The sequence below is a fragment of the Miniopterus schreibersii genome (genome assembly GCF_964146895.1).
Source record: "Miniopterus schreibersii genome assembly, chromosome: 2".
Lineage (NCBI taxonomy): Eukaryota > Metazoa > Chordata > Mammalia > Chiroptera > Miniopteridae > Miniopterus > Miniopterus schreibersii.
Genome location: NC_138102.1, coordinates 108,932,077 through 108,949,255, shown reverse-complemented (window position 1 = coordinate 108,949,255; position 17,179 = coordinate 108,932,077). Strand labels below are relative to the sequence as shown.

At 44.4% G+C, this 17,179-nt stretch overlaps 1 protein-coding gene across 2 annotated transcripts in view; it reads right to left on the bottom strand.

Annotated features, from left to right (window-relative positions):
• Window positions 1-3,090: 3,090 nt before the first annotated feature.
• TMCC3 (transmembrane and coiled-coil domain family 3) overlaps window positions 3,091-17,179 on the bottom strand; it is a 67,323-nt gene continuing 53,234 nt past the window's right edge. For both annotated transcript variants that reach the window (XM_081131022.1, XM_081131023.1), the window contains exons 2-4: window positions 15,013-15,929; window positions 12,225-12,360; window positions 3,091-7,538 (exon numbers count right to left, since the gene is read on the bottom strand). In XM_081131022.1, coding sequence (XP_080987148.1) covers window positions 7,236-7,538; window positions 12,225-12,360; window positions 15,013-15,929 — 1,356 coding nt within the window. In that variant the 3' untranslated portion in view covers window positions 3,091-7,235. The remainder of the gene's footprint in view (window positions 7,539-12,224; window positions 12,361-15,012; window positions 15,930-17,179) is intronic.

Genomic DNA, 17,179 nt, shown 5'->3' with positions numbered 1-17,179 from the left:
AGCAGGCAGGGAGGTCAGGGCTCGGCATCCTGCAGGGGGTTACTCACGGCTGACTCAGACCCAGGTGCTCATTTGCATATTATTCATGTAAATACCAGGAGCATCTCATCGCCTTTCCAAGAAACTCCCAGATCTTCCAGTGCTCCTGCTGTTGAGCTGAGTCTCTCTGACCTGGACATATTTCCCCTTTAGAGGGCTCGACTCAGCTATGCCCACATGGCTGGCTGTTAAAACTGAGCTGAGAAAACAACACTCAGGAAGTTCATCTCCTCTCTAAGAATATTGAAGGGAGTTTTAATTTTAGTTTAAATGCTCAGAGCACAGCCCTTACTGATGCCAAATATTATTTTGTTATCTCTGTCTCCTCCCACTAGAATGTAACCCCCACAAGGACAGGGGCATTGTTTTCTATACCTGTGCCTAGAACAGTGCCTGACACAATAAACACATTAAATGAATGAAGGCCCTGTTCCCAGCACTTTATCTAAACCTTACAACGTAGGCATTTAACAGTTTAGAAAAGGAAGATTCTGAGAGGTTAGACCATTTCCCAGGTTAACCAGATTGCAGGTGAGGAAAGGTCCTAGTTTCAAGCTTGGCTTCCCACATGTCATGCAATAATTCAGAATCATTGATTTCGTAGTTTACAAGACCACTCCTGTGAAACTGATTCAGTCTAACCCAACTGAGAACATCCCTGACAAGAAAAACCAAAGGTACTGACTTATATTCAAGTATAAATAGCTGCCAAGGAGCTGACATGCTCCGACCAGCTGCAAAGCTAGTCTGTCCCAGCAGGACAGGTCCACTGAGGAAGTCAGACAAACATCGCCAGCATGGCTAGAAGCAAGAGCAGTGTACTACTCTCAGGGGGACCATGGACTGCTCTGTGAGCGAGGTGCCCGGAAGACCCATGCAGCTGGCAATCAGGACCCCTGCCTCCCAAAGGACCAACGACACAGGGCTCTCCAGCTCGCCAAGAGAGCCAGCCACCAGCCATCAGCCTCGTGTGTCCTCCCAGCTTTTCCTTGGAAAAATACTCGAGCAACTGAATGAGCCTCTTCCATTCCGACTCCATAGGGAATTTCCATTGACTTGCTTAGGTGACGGTTGCTTGCCGACAGGGGAAACCCGACGTGTAGCAGTTTGACCTGAAGTCTAGGGAAGACCCCCTCTCTGTTTGGGTCCCTGTTGGCTTCAGCCACTGTGAGGGTGTGTGTGTGACCTGGCTATGGCCTAAATTTGGGGGTCTGTCTTATAGTTCTGTTCCCTGCAGCTAGAGGGCATGGGCTTCAAAATACAGGGAAGTAGGATGATGGATCAGTCACTGAAACCACTTTCAGGAGGAAACACCCAGGGGAAGGCTTGGTCCTCCTTGTGAAGTGAACAGTCGAAGAATCAGTGAAGAATCCAGGTCTCTGAGAGGTTCTTTGGCAAACAGACTCCCTTAGCTATGAGCACAGAGCAAGGCATGACTTTGCTTTCTTCCTACAAGCACACTTCGTTTCATTGTGCTTTGTCTTATTGTGTTACACAGATGTGGCTTTTACAAATTGAAGGGAAGACCCTCCACCATGACTTGATAAAACTATGACTTGATTTATTGCCGTGGTCTGGAATTGAACCGACAGTATTTCCCAGGTATACCTGTACTCAGTAGCTGATTTTTAAGCAGAACAGAAAAAAAAATCCAATTCCCAATGCCTGGGCCAGAGCAGAATAACCACCAGCAAAACAGCTGTTAACATGGCTGATGCTCGTTTCTGTTAACTGCTTTTACTCAAGTTAAGGGCCTGGCAAGGGAGACATTCTGGCTGCCTTAGCAAGGAGAGAAATTTCAGAGGTAGCTACCACAGATGGTAGCAGATGTCATGCAGCACAGAGTAGCAGCCACCAGGGACTTTGCCATCTCAGAGCGAAGCAGAAAAGCTGATAAATACTCAGCCAAGCCAACTGCCAGTTACACCCCCCAGAGGCTCAGGAAGCCAGGGAGGGTGTCAAAGTTATTCTAATTAATAGCTTTCTGTTCTCTACATCCACAAACCCATCAGCCCCTGTCTTTTCAAAGACCTTGGGTGCTGGCTTCAGGCAACCATCCTTACCACAGTGTGCCAGCAGGGCAAAAGCATAAACGCACAATTTGCAACTAACAGTACTGACTGCTCCAGTCCTAGGGTTAAAAGTGACTTCTTCTAGGACTCCAAGAGTCATCTACCTCACAGGAGCTGAGAGCTACGAAGTGACCAGAAGCCGGTCGCTCAATCCCTCCTATTAGAGCTTGGGGTAGTGGTTCCCAGCGCAGGCTCACCACACCAGCTTGGGGCTGAGACAGCTCCGCCAATACCTGCTGCGTGATGTTGCCAGTTATTTCAGCTCAGCGTCCTCATCTGTTAAGCAGGGATAATAGTGCCCATCTCACTGAGAGTTGGAACAATTACAATTGACATCGCACGCAAAGCATTTGGCAAAGAGCACTGCATACAGTGAACGCTCAGACTGTTAGCTGTCATCCCACATCCAGGAAAGCCCATGGTGTTTTATCGCCGTGGTCCTCTGTGTCCTATAAATGTCTACATCTCATAGTCAGACCTGTTAGGAAGTAACTCCCTCCCCGCTAGGGCTTGAGGAATGGGCTGCATATCACACACCAACAACTTTTTATAAAATAGACTTGAAATGAGTTCAAAAATTAAGGGAGGTTGGGGAGGGAGAAATAAATAGGCAGAACACAGGATTTTTAGGTGTGAAACTATTCTGTATAATACTGTAATGGTGGATACATGTCATTGTTATGTTTAACCAAAGTCACAGAAGGTACAAGAGTGGACTGTAATGTAAACTATGGACTCTGGGAGGCAATGAAGTGTTAATGAGGCTCATTAATTATAACAAGTGTACCTTCTGGCGGGGGATGTTGAAAATAGGGGAGGCTGTGCATGTGGGAGATGGGGTATATGGGAAAATCTCTGTACCTTCTAATTAAGTTTGCCTGAAATAGTCAATTAAAAGAAATAAGAAATAAAGTCTATTAAAAAATTGATGATATACACACAAACAAGTCTGCTACTGATATCGGCTCTGACAAATGTGAAAATTTAAGAAATCTAGCTCTTTATTTAACTTCAAAGCTAACATCAAGTGTCTACTTAAAAAAATAATGGCACCTGCTTTGAATGGGATGAAGATCTACAGGGAATTTACAATTTTAGACTGACATGAAACAGTGTAGTATCCTACAAAATGGAAATTATGCAGTCGATCTCACAAGAAACATTTCCAGTTTTTACTTTCAGAGCCACTGACTACCACCTAAACACATCGCAAACACGGAGCATGTTTTGTTGAAACGTTTCTCTTAGGACAAGCACAGTGAGACATGCTTTAAATACATAAATTAAAATTGCAACACATAAATCATTCCTAAAACAATTCAGGTACACTGCTTTCCAGCTTTTTATAAACAGAGGAATTGTACTGACTTTAGAAAGTTATAGGTTAATTCTTCTTTATATCTTATGGGTTACCAAACTCTTATTAACTATATCTTTATTTTTTTTTAGCTTCTTAACTACTTCTGATGTAATGTAAACAGGCCTATCTCATTGTTTTCAATGACTTATTTTTTTAGACCACCTGTTTCCTTACATGCGTTAAACTTCCTGAAATACCTCTCTCCAGGTAAAGCCCTGAATTTTAAATAATGCCACTCTGTCCTACCACCAGTTCCTCAGAATTATAGAAATATGAAAAATAGGTTATTTAATAACACATGTCCCCAGTAATAAGTATAATTAAATGTTTTTCCAAACCACTACAACCATATTTGGATTCAATACCAAAAAAAATGTTCCCATTTAATGCAAAAAAATTTGGTATTTAAAATTCAAACAAAAAGGACAAAAGTCATTAGTTGCCGGAGGGAAGCTAGTTCCCACCCCATTACTGGCCCCATAATTAAACCTGACCCGCTAGAGGACTGGTCTGGCTCAGGAGCACACACCGTGGGGCAAGATTTCAGTGAAAACAATTCCAAAGCAGGAGAGGGGCTACAATCACACGGACACACGGACACCAAGTGGCAGGAGGGACCACAGCACGACGGGCTGGGATGAAGAGGAGGTGCTTCAGATTTCCGTCTACAGCAAGCATATGAGTAAAACCACTAACGGTACACGCTAGAAACCGTCACTGCCCCAAACCAGCAACGGAGTACTTTTATTCACTGCGGGTTTGAATTTATTTATTTACTTTTTGTGGGGAGGGTGCTTTGTCCTGGCTTAATCATACTTGAAATACAAGCTGTAATAGCCGATGCAAAACCCACAAGGGAGTAGTTCTAGGTTTGTGTTTTGTCCCCAGCTATCGTTATCCTGGTGATCATGAAAATAATGTCACAAAGCCCCCAGTGCTAGCGCCCAATGTCGGCATCTAAAATCAATCAGTTCGCTGAATGAGGGGCTCGCCCATGCCACTGCTGGCGCTCACGCTTAGCAGGTACACACGAGACGTTTGCCACCAGCGCAAGGTGGGAAAAGGGACCAGCTCACTTAAGTGTAAATTAAGTATCCAATCCCAGGATACGCTATAGCTTGATCACTGCTTTTCATTGTATACTTATAAAATTTCATTTAATTTCCTTATGCAGTGCAGAAAACAAGCAGTGGGAGGGTTTATTCTTAAGAAAATAATAAACTAGAGACTGAGTCATCTTATTAGAAAGCTTCATGAATTTTCACCAAGACTCTAAAATAAATACGCCATGTACACTGAGCATATCTAAGTGAAAACAAGCTTATCCGATGTCTGAGAATCTCTGAAAATATGAATTCTGTAAAAAGAATTTATGATGCGGTGTGATCATTTCAATGTCACACTATCTCAGACGAGGGCCGGTTTCCAGCAGCTCGTTAACTGCTCCAGAGTGGAGGGGTGGGAGTGCGCTGCCTCCCACTTCTTCACTTTTCTCACTGGGAGGGACGCGCAGGTGGAAAGTCTGGGGAGTGTCACGGCAAACTTGCTGGGCCAAGCCACGGAGTGGAGTGTGGTGGCAGGAGGCTGGTGTCTTCCTAGGCCCTCCAAGAGCCCTTATCTCAAGGGTGGAGCCCACACCCATTCTGCTAAACTAACAGCAGCATCTACACCCACCCCAGCCCCTGGCACGTCCAAAGTGCCTCAGAAAGATTCACAGACTTCAAGAGGAGCCCACCCAGGACCCAGCTTGATGCAAGGGTATAAGTTACCCCAGCCCTCAGCCCCATGGAGACTGATGCCCACAGACACAGGGGAATGCTGGCCTTTAAAACATATAAGCAAAAGCAAGCACACCATTCCTCTCCCTCCCTTCCCTGGATCTGGAACTGGTTTCTGTCCCCTGGATTTGATGGATCACAGTGTATTAACAGCCAACGTGGGAGACCCAGGGAGACTCTGACGGTGAAAGGAGATGGCCATGAGATGGGGGTGGGCCCAGAAACTCCCTTCCCTGAATCCAAGATACTTTCTAGCCAACAATTTCATGAAATCATGTTTATTGTTTTAAAAAGTTCGAGTTTGGAATTAGATAATGGTGATAGTTGTATGAGTTTGTGAACTGATTAAAACCACTGAATTGTAAACTTAAAACAAAAGGCTGAGTTGTAGGAGCTCACACACACACGGCTTGTGCCAAACACTCGACTACTGCATCCTCTCAAACCATGGCACTGTCACATTTTCTTCAAGGATTTCCCTAAAAGCAGCTGTTTGCAAAATATTGCACTTAATTTAAATCCAGGCAGTTTGAAGTTTTCTGGAAGAAAATGTACACTAACATGCACCTTTAGTCTTCAGATAACAGAGTGGTGGTGGGAGGAGGGGCGACCCAGCAGGTTCCACAAAATTCTACGCCTTCCTTTTATGGACACAGAGGAACAGATTTAAGGATAGTATCGCTGGGCTGAAGGTAGTGACTGGCATCCCCCAAAGAGGCCAAAGAGGCCGATTTTTGAATGCTGCTATCTCAGGGGACACGTGGCCACTCTGTTATCCTAGGACTTATTTTCAGTGAGATGCTGGGAGACAGATGACACCCTTGGCTCAGACACTGCACCTAATTTATCTTATTCTTGCTCGTCTTCCAGCATCCTAAGAGGACCCACTTGGCCTGCATTCAGGTGACCTGCCCCCATTGGCCTAGCTGCCACCCAGTTAGACCACATGTCCTATTTTCCTCCTTCTTCCAGTATTCCTACCTGAGTGTGCTTGAGCTTTATAAACCATGATCAGTTTTCCTCCTTAAAGAAAAGCCCTGCAACAGGAGCATCGTGTTTTCATTTACTGAGTAAGCTTCGGACCCCTCACAGACTCGCGAATAAAGTGAATCACATCCTCACAGGGGGTTTATCACAATTAAGGTTTGTTGAATCACAAGCCTCCTGAGTAGTGCTGACAGGCCCCCAAATTAATGTTAAAGCCACAGTCTGAGGGATTTGCAAGCATTTCTACAAGCTTTGGAGGCTGGGCATTAGACAGTCAGTTAGGATGAAATCAGGTGTACGGCTCCATGGGCATAAGGCACAAGCCCCATTCACACATCCTCTTGTCTTAGCATTTAAAGTGTAATAGAACCACCAAGTCAGACTTTGGATGGATAAACAGGTGTGTCGTAAGATTTCCATGTTATGGCGAGCCACACAATTGAGCACAGTGGACACGGGCACAAATGGGACCTACGGCTGACTGTGGCCCATCGGGACGGGTTACAGGGGATTTCCTGGGCTTCCACAGGCCGTGAGTGTTCAACACGGCCAACGCCTGACTTCTTCCCTTCCCTGAGTCGTGCCACATCCTTCCTGCTTACGGGACTCAGGGAAAACGTGACCACTAACAATGGTGAGCCCAATTATGATAGAGACTTGAGAGAGAGAGACACCGAAATTCCCTTTTCTTCTGAGCCAGTAACTATGCCAAGTGCTCAATAACCAGAGGTCTACCGTGCTGGGCGAGTCAGGGGGCAGGAAATCTGGTCTGATTAAGGCAATAACATGGGGAGAGCTCAGAAACAGATTCACATTAACCAGGTACAGGGACCAAGCTGGCAACTGCTGCAAGTTAGGAGAGCTGTAGTTATTTACAATGCACAGTCCCAGGCCTGGCAATCTTCAGTTGGCACAATGTCCATGTTAAAATTTGGTAGGGCGCACAGAGTTCTCTTTAGAATAAAAACTTGAAGGAACTTTAAGACGGGAACCAGTAATTCATCTGGGTATTATTATCCTTTCTATGGCACACAGAATATGGTCCCAGTTTTTACAAACTATTGCAAGAAGAGTCACAGCAAAGAAGGTGCCAATGATGTGGAAGCGGCTCTTCATCATGGGCGAGATGAACTTGGCGATGGTGGATACGCACACCAGGATGACAGTCATGAAGGCCAGGACCACGTTGATGCACTTCCCCAGCAGGACGCGGGCGTTCACCGTGTCTGTCTGCTGGGCCTGCTGCTCCTGCTGGTGGAGCTCCAGCTTAGAAATGCGCGTCTGGCACGATTCCAAGGCTTCCTGTGGGCGAAAGGGGGAGCGAGGATCAGCGGCTGTGAGACCGCGGGCAACTCGGGAGCGCCTGTGTGCAAGGGCAGAGAGCCCCTAGGTCAGGACGCCTGAGGCCAAGGCGGCCCCACAGCCAAACTGACGATGACGGTGATCACGGCAAGGAAAGAAAACAAGACTCCCAAGGCTCATTTTACTCTGTTATTTATGTGCAGAATGAGCCTGTGTATACAACCATAAAATACTATAAATAAGAAATTACGGTTAAGTATTCTGACTCCACCTACATATGAATTAAAGTGCATAAAATGTTGGCATCTGTTGGTACCCCAAGGGACAAACCAGAGGAGGGGTGGGGTTCCATTTGGGGACAGTTGACTATCTCCAGCCATGGAGTAGGTGGCAGCTCCAATTGCTACTCCTTATTTCGCTGCTCAGAGTCTGTGTGCATCCATTGCAGGCTGGTGGAAGATGGAGGGAGGAGGGCGGGGACAGGACTGGCTGTGGGACAACTCTGTTTCACCTGCCTTTGGAATGCTGCGTTACTCAAGGCACTATCCGGGGTCACGTATCCTCACTAGATCTGGTTCTTTCCAAGACTTCAATGACTAAGACACAGATGAGTCCAGGTATACCTCTAGACCAGCTGTCTCTTCTGAGATCGACTCATATATCTACATGCCTCCTTGGCATCTTCATTTGAGCTTCTTAAAAGCATCTCAAATGCCACATGTCCAAATGTGGATGCAAGTATTGCACCTTCTCCCGCACCTGCCATCAACCCTGTTTCCCTTCCAGTGTTCCTCTTCTCAGAAAACAGCACCTATCTGCCCAGTTCCTCATACTGGAAACCTGAGAGGCACTCATCACCACCATCACCCAGCCCCACCGATACAACACCCAGTGTCTATCTCAACTGGTCTGTTTCTCTCCCCTCCCAGTCACCACCAGGATCTCTTGCCTGCAACAGCTACACATGGTTTTCCATACACCCCCTTCATTCTCAACCCTGTGAATCCACTTTCCACACAGCAGCCCAAATGATCTTTAAAAGATGCCTATCTGATGTCACTCCTTTTGGTAACACTTTTTAAATCTTTAACATTGCTCAGGCCCTGCCACTCTCTCCTCCCTCACTGTGTTCTGGCCATAAAGGTCTTTTCAAGTTCTGAAAAGGTGAATGCTCAGGGCTTTACACATGCAGTGTACTGAGACTGAAATATTTGCCTCCAGACCCCTCCCCTCTTCATCTGTGAATCTCCCATTCGTCCTTCAGGACTCAAGTCAACTGTCATGTCCATCAGAATAGCCAAGCCTCCCTTTAGCCCTCTCCCCAACTAAGAGGCCATCACTGCCGCACGGGGGTGAGGGCTAGGCCCGCTGAGCTGGTTTCCCAGCAGAAAGCCAGTGCCAGGCATGCAGCAGTGCTCGTACTGGCCGGATACTCAGGAGACTGGGCTATGGGATATGAGGCTTGAAAGAGAAACACCTTTAGTCTCTTGAGAGAAAAGGAGCCCCTTTTAGTTCACTAGCCTATTGTCTAATTCATTCACCAATATGTGTTTGCTCAATTACGAGACAGTCATCTTTTTAGGTTTTAAACAGCATAATGGCTCTAACATGATCTGCTTTTCTTCAGCTGAATATACCCTACGGCCAAAGAACAGAATTTGTTGTTACTATAGTAACTTTCGTTACACAGGCTACCAACAAAAAAGGTAAAACTTCTTCAGATCTTCACATTCTAAAAAATACTGGCTCTCTGTGACGAAAGGCAAGTGCCCTAGAAAGCATGTATTTTCCCCCCCAAATACTTTGGCCCAAGGTTTCCTTCATTTTGAACATGGCATGGAAAGGTGATAGAACAAGACAAACGACTAGCATTTTAGGCAAATTCATTCATCTTTGATTGGGCAGACGAGAAGTGCCTTAGAACTATCATTTTTTTTTTTTTTTTTTACCAAAAGAAAAATTCAAAACAATTGAGCCATGTATAGTAAGGAACTGTAGTCATAGCACCCACGAGGAGACACTCAGTCCCACAATCTTTACTACTTCCCTGGGTCCAGTATTTAACTTATTGGGGATAGAGACAAAGGACAGGGTTATCTTTTAAACTCTTTTCACTGGGAATTCAGGGTTTAAAAAAACCCCAATACTCATCTGCTTAAAATAACAACAAACCCTTGCATGGCACAGGCAACAGCCACCCTCATCTACACTGGCCATCCCCTGCCTCTGAGAACAAAAGAAACAAGAAATAGGACAAAGCCGAGCAGGCGCAAATGCTAGAAGCCCTGAGAAACACGGCTGCTCACCAGCATAATACAGAGTGGTCAGCATTACTTTTTGACTGCTTATATGTCAGGCAAAGATTTAAGTACTTTATGTTATTATCCCATTTAATCCTCTCAACAACCTTAGGAGGTAGAGCTCATTAGCATTTCCATCTTATAGATGAGGAAACTGAGGCCCAGAGCGCTGACCTGTCAGGGTCACACAGTAAGTAGCAGAGCCAGGATTCTAACTATCGTAACAACAAAGGGTCCTCCAGTCACTCACAGAGACGTTCTCATTGCACTTCTGAACTAGAGATGAAACCAAAAAATGTTGAAATGACTGAATTTTTGAGCTCCCTACAGGAAGTCCCTCCCTTTATCTGACTCCTTCATCCCTAAAGTATGTTTCTTTAAAAAGGAAGAACAAGATTAACCCAGACTATCCCCTAAATAAGAAAACCAAATATTCAGACATAATCCGCGGCATCCCAGACATGTGCTAAAACAGAATGATCTACTAAAAATGACTGCTTTCTTCACCTGGCAACACTTAACATTTAAATAGGTTCACATTTTTGAAGCCAGTCAGTGGTGAAGCTGTCTCCTAACTCGGAGCAGGGGCAGACATCCTCAAGTGTCTTTTGCCCCATGGTCCTTGGGCAAGCATTTCCTACCAGCTTTGTCTGAGGCTTTGGCTCCCAGAACTGTCCAAGTACACATGTGGCGTTAGCACAGGCTCAGCCCTCAACACAGAGTAGAGCAAACCTTTGGTGCTCAAACTCCAGCTCACACACTGTGGGAGAAATCTCTGTTTCAGTTTTCTCCCCTTTGTGAAGTGGATCTGGAGAAAATAATCACTGGCCGCAAAGAAAATTTGCAAAAATGAAGCTGAGCGTTACTCCAAGAGTATAATTATTTGTTTTTTGAAAAAAGGCAATCAGAGGATACGTAAACTGGCACAGCCACTGTGGAAAACAGCATGGCAGTTCTCAAAAAATTCAAAATAAAACTATCATAAGATCCAGCAATTCCACTTCTGGGTATATACCCAAAGGAAAGGAAATCAGCATCTAGAAGAGATATCTGCACCCCCATGTCCACTGCAGCATTATTTACATTAGTCAAGACATGGAAACAACCTAAGTGTCTACTGATGAATGAATAAATGAAAATGTGGTATTATATCTACAATGGAATACTATAAAGCCATGAGACAGAAGGAAATACTTCCATTTGCCAAGGTCCACATGGGTGGACCTTGAGGGCATTATGCTAAGTGAAATAAGTCAGATGGATAAAGACAAATACTATATGATCTCACTCATATGTTGAATCTAAAAAACTGAACTCATAGAAACAGGGGACAGATTGGTGGTTGCCAGAGGTGCAGGGCAAAATGGGTGAAGGTGGTCAAGAGATATAAACTTACAATTATAAAAGCAAAGGTTTTTTTCGTTTTTTTAAAAAAAATGTATCTTTATTGATTTCAGAGAGAGGAAAGGAGGGGGAGAGAGAGAGAAACATCAATGATAAGAGAGTCACTGATCAGCTGCCTAGCCCGCAACCCGGGCATGTGCCCCGACCGGGAATCGAACCCCGATATCCTGGATCCTAGGTCGATGCTCAACCGCTGAGCCATGCCCGGCCGGGCAGCAAAGTTTTTTTATGTTTTAAAATTTTTAAAGATTTTGGTTGTGGTGGGGAGAGTAGGGTATAGGTGACAAGCTTGGGGGTAGATAATAAACATTTGTTAACTGATTTAGGCAGAAAGTAAACAGAATCCAGCTCCTTTACTCAGTAACGTCTATACAGCGATTTTCAACCAGTGGGCTGTAAGAATTTTTAAAACATGCAACACCTGACTATTTAGTCCAGGGCACTGACCTCTGACCTCTTTCCCTTAGACTGCCAAATAAAAAAAGGACAACAGCTAACACAACAACAGCCATCTGGCGTGAATCAATCAAAGTTATACCTACTTGCTCAGCCGGGCGTGGCTCAGAAGCTGAGCATCGACCTAGGATCCAGGAGATCTTGGTTCAATTCCCAGTCAGGGCACATGCCCCGGTTGCGGGCTCGATCCCCAATCGGGGCGTGCAGGAGGCAACTGATCAGTGACTTTCTCATCATTGATGTTTCAACTCTCTCTCTCTCCCCTCCTCTCTCTGAAATCAATAAAGATATATTTAAAAAAAACACCCCAAAACCTACTTTTTTTTGTCGGATCGGCAAAAAACATAGTTTTATATAGTATATAAAACGCAGCATTTTAGTAATCAGTTTATGTGTGCCATGTGATGAAAAAGGTGGAAAACTGCTGGTCTATAACATGAGCTGATGGGGTCAATAAGGCAGAGAAGACATGTTTGCTTAGGGGTATGTGCTTAGCCTGAGTGCCTAAGGACGAGAGGAAAGGCACCTGGATGTCGCGCGAGCGCTCGTAGGCCTGGTAGGCCACCTTCTCCTCGATGCTGGCCAGCTCCTGCTTCAGGTCGGCCGTCTCGTGCTGGTGTAGGTCCGTCAGGTCATGGAGCTGGTCTTCCAGTCGCTCGTACCTTTGTAAAGAGAGGAGCCAATTCTGAGCACATTTCCAAGGGGTTCTAACAGCACATTCTGGAATGGCGTCCTTTATATCTCACCGACGCCTGTGCCCCTTGGCTTATTTTCATCTCCTGGCAGACTGTTTCTAAAAGAAAAGTCTAGCTTCCCACACTGACTTCCAGCTCCAGGAAAGACCGGTCTCTGCCGTCCTAACTCTATCCTCACCGCTGAGGTTTCGTGCAAGCAATTCTGGCTTTTCCACCCAGGTCAGACCAGCACGTTGGCTGGCTTCGATGACGACAGGATTGACCTCAACAATGACACGCTCACTATGGCTGGTCAGGAAGCAGGGCTGTCTGGGATCCTGCTCAAGGCAAGGACCGCTGGCATTGGGGGCTCCTCCCTCCCCTGCCCCCGCAGTGCCCAGCGGTTCACGGGCACGGCTGTCATGGGTCAGAGTGCTCATAAGGAAAGAGCCAACCCCACTGTTTCCCAGTGTACACACTGATTCTGAATACATGTTTCAGCTCCTGGGACTTAAGTAACAATAACAAATTAAGCTCATTATAAATTACAGATGGCTTACCAGGTGGCCTTTCCAAAAGTCCAAATCTAAGGTAACAGAGGCATAAAGATTCCCATGCTCAGCTTTTATCCCTCTCAGAAAAGAGGGATTTGTTTTATATGTATTGACATAAACTTACAATGTTTATTTTGAAGCAGAAAGCACTATTTGGGGAAGATGCATTAGCCTGAAATGACTTTGATTAATGCCAGTTTTAAGATGCTTATACATTTTTTTTAAATGAGACAAAAAATACATGCTTAATGCTTATTCTCAGGTAGGACTTCATAGTTGCCCAATGTTGGTGTTATAAACAAGCCCTTTAATGGTCTCTTAAAGTAAGCAATATAGTCATTGGCTAAATCATGGAGATCACAAATATAAATATATAACAAATGAGAACAAATATTTTCCTAAATTTATGTAAGTGGGTATTTGTGACTTGGGATAAATTTGGACCCAAAGAGTGCTGCATCCCAAGCTATTAGAATGGAATTGTTACTATTCTCTGGAAAACTTGTGACTCAAAAATAGTTCTAGTGTGACAAAGAAACGAAAGTCAAAGACATATGAGGAAAGTTTAAAAAGTTGTTTCATAAAGTATAGCTGAAAAAAGACACATTCCTGAATATATATATAAACTGTGTATCAGATATAAAACATGTAAGATAAACTTAAAATTTAAATCTTACAATATGTGATAGGTATTTACTTTTTTACCTACATTTTGATAAGTTAACATATTCATTTTGACCAAAAAACCCTTCGGAGGAACATTTTCTTGGGAAAATGGTGAGAAATCACCTCGTATTTGGGCATATACACATTTTTTTTTTTTAAATTCTCACCTGAGGATATGTTTTTATTGATTTTAGAGAGAGAGGAAGGGAGGGAGGAAGGGAGAAATAGAGAGATAGAGAGAGAACAAGAGAGAGAGAAACACTGATGTGAGAGAGAAACATGGATCGTTTGCCTCCCGTATGCATGCTGACTGGGGATCAAGCCTGCAGCCTAGGTATGTGCCTTGACCAGGAATTGAACCCACAACCTATTGGTGTAGGGGATGACGTTCCAACCAACTGAACGCCCCGACCAGGGCTAGGCATATATATTTTTTATTAACAAGCTGTAAGCACACAGAAGCCAGCCTATAAAACACTTGACTTTTAAAACTAGCTAAGACAGGGTGGGGCAAAGTACGTTTACAACTGTTCTCATAAAAATAATAATAAATAATACAAGAATAAACTCTGTGTTTTGCGTACTCACAACTATAAGCCTATTTTTCCCCTACTCTGTATAATCCACGGATTTGAAATGCATACTTTATTTTTTTTTAATTAAATTTACCGGGGTGACATTGGTTAATATGAACATATAGGTTTCAGGTGTGGGTTTCTATGTTACAAGATCTGTAAAATTTCTTTTGAACGCTCTTCATTTATGGGGGAAAAGTTTAATGAGCAAAATACAGTATGTAGAAAAACATGCTACATAAAGACTTTAAGACTGGTGTACCAAATAAAATCTAGTTTGTTGGACAATGAATGAGTTTTTCACTTGATAGTTATTACGGAGGAAAATCAAATACATATCTATGAACTAGTGTAATCAAACTTCCCTATAGAAGTCACTGAATCAGGAGTTTAACATGCACACGAGTCAAAGACTACGTAGTGCTATTTTAACAGACCCACACATATAATGTCTTTCTCTAAACTGTCAAGCTATGAAGTATGGAGACCTACTGATTCCTAAATGCCTTTTTTAAAAAAAATGTGTTCGTATTCATTTTAGAGAGAGATGAAGGGAGAGGGGGAGAGAGAGAGAAACATCAATGGTTGCCTCCCATATACACCCGACCGAGGATCAAACCCACAACCTGAGCATGTGCCCTGGGCAGGAACTGGACCAGCAGCCTTTTGGTGCACAGGACAATACTCAACCAACTGAGCCACACCAGCCAGGGCCCTAAAATGCCTTTTGACCCATATTCCTCTTTATGAAAAACACAGCCTTTAGCATATCACTGTCAAGCAATCTCCCTACACTTAGTAACTCATGCTTCCAAATAAATTCTGAGAACAGTCTGAAATAATACCTGTATCTCTCCTCTTGCAGGGTCTGAGAAATAAAACCATATTCTCTCTTAAACTGCATCTTCAGCGCCTCGATGTCCTCGGCCAGCTGTGCCTGGGTGTCCTTGATCTCCCTCAGTTCCTCCAGGATCATGGTGAGCTTTCCCTGGCTGTCCAGCGTGCCCGTTCCGCTGGCCCCGAACGACTGGTTCCCATTACTGTCGGCGGAGCCCGACGTGCCGCTCGAACACTCGTCGTCGCTGCCATACTTGGATTTGTTTACAGTGGTCGCACTGCCCCCATAGGCCCTGGCACTCGTCTCGGGCCTAAACTCCTCTAAGGAGTTTTTTAAGTGAGCGATGTTGTCTGCGCTGCCGAACTTGTTCCGGATCAAGTTGGCAAACTCTTTGGATTTATTGAAGACAAATACAGGTGGGGTGAAGGAGACCCCTGGCATGCCCGATCTACTGCTCTCCAAGTTGTGGGGTGCAGTTCGAGACTTGGCGTGGGCATCTTTCATAGAGTGCTGGATGTCCTTCAGGTTGTCCTTGGAAATGTCCTTCGAGCTTCTGGAGGCTCCGTTCTGTTCGATCTCCCTGAGCTTTTTGTGATACTGTTCTAACTTCTTCTGCAGCTGGGCGATGGAGTGAGCCGACTTCTGATTCTTCTTCTCAAAGACTTGTTTGATGCGGCCAGCCTGCTGCTTGTCAGCGCTGTCGACTAGTTTCAGGTATTCGGCAACGTTCCCATCACGGGACGTCTGCTCAATTTTGATCTGCTCCGTTACCTTTAGAATTTTTTGTTTCAGGCTGTCCGCATTGGGCTTGACCTTGTGGAAGTCCAGGATGCCATCTGGAACATCAAAGTTGAGGTTGGTGTCTGACCCGCCTCGGCGTATGTTCAGGGGCAGGCTTAGGGTATTCATGTCATGGCGTTCTACCTGCAAAAGACAGAGCAGGAGCAGCTACTTTAAGGCGTGAAGTCTAAGAGACAGCTACTGTGATAGAATCTGTGCACACATGGCAGACATATTTAAGTCCCAGATTTTTAAAATACTTCCTACTATCCTCTCATGTTGAATAAAGGAGAGTCCAACTCCTTCCCCTACCCATGTATAGTAACTGTGAGATTCAGATCTCCCAGGGTATCCAATCTTCTGTCTGATCAGATGGTAACTTTTGGTTGCCAGGGGAGAAATGCATAGAATGAGGTTACCGGTCAGCCCTGGTTTCCCAAAGCGCCCAGGTAACCGAGATGCCTGCCATGCCCCATTCACAGTGAACTTCACCATTGTGGGAAGTGCATCCAAGTCAGAACTCAATCACTTAACAGAAGGAGAATGAAGAAAAGAAATCAAAGAAATATAAAAGAAAGTGAAGTTTCAGCAGGTACATTCATCTATATAAGAAATTATTTTTTAATGAAATCATTAAACAGATGTGATGAAATAATATGGTGCAAGATTCATTTTAATAACTAAGTAATACAAAAACAGTATTTAGACGTGAAAACAACCAAAAACCACAACCAAAGTGATTAAAAAAACAGTACTAATACTAAGACCGTGTGAAATAGCTTTCACTCAAGGGCTGCCTGGGGAAAAGAACTGCAAAGCTGAGCATCTTGGCAGCGGGGTGTGGGAGATGGAGGGTGGGTGCTAGTCTGTGCTCTAAAAGGGAAGGCAAATGCAGTCTGTGTGCCAGGCACTGCAAATGTTCACAGGGTTGTCCTGTTTGATTCTCACTTCCACGCCAGGCAAACAATGTGGTAAATCCACATAATAAGTAGAAACTGAGACTTAAAGGAGTCAGGATTTGAATCAAATCACCCTAACTCAGGTCCCCTTTCCACATCAGGACGCTCTGACTAGTGTGCTCAGAAGACCAAAAACAGGTGTTTGTAGCGTCTGAATACATTCTCTAAACAAAGATTCGTAAGATCTAAACCGAAGCCATCTTATTTGTCAAGGTAACAATCCTTTGATTAGAATAATTGCCGTGGTATAGAGTCTCGAGTGGGAGACAAGACAATATTCAGCCCACATTACCTTTTTTTAAGGGGATAATAAACTGACATAGCAAAAAAATTAGTAAGATAATAACTCAGCAGACTGCACGCTGCCTAAGTGGCCCTGACTCAACGTGAATTGTTTCCAACAATGAATACCGTTAACAGTCTGCCACATGAAAA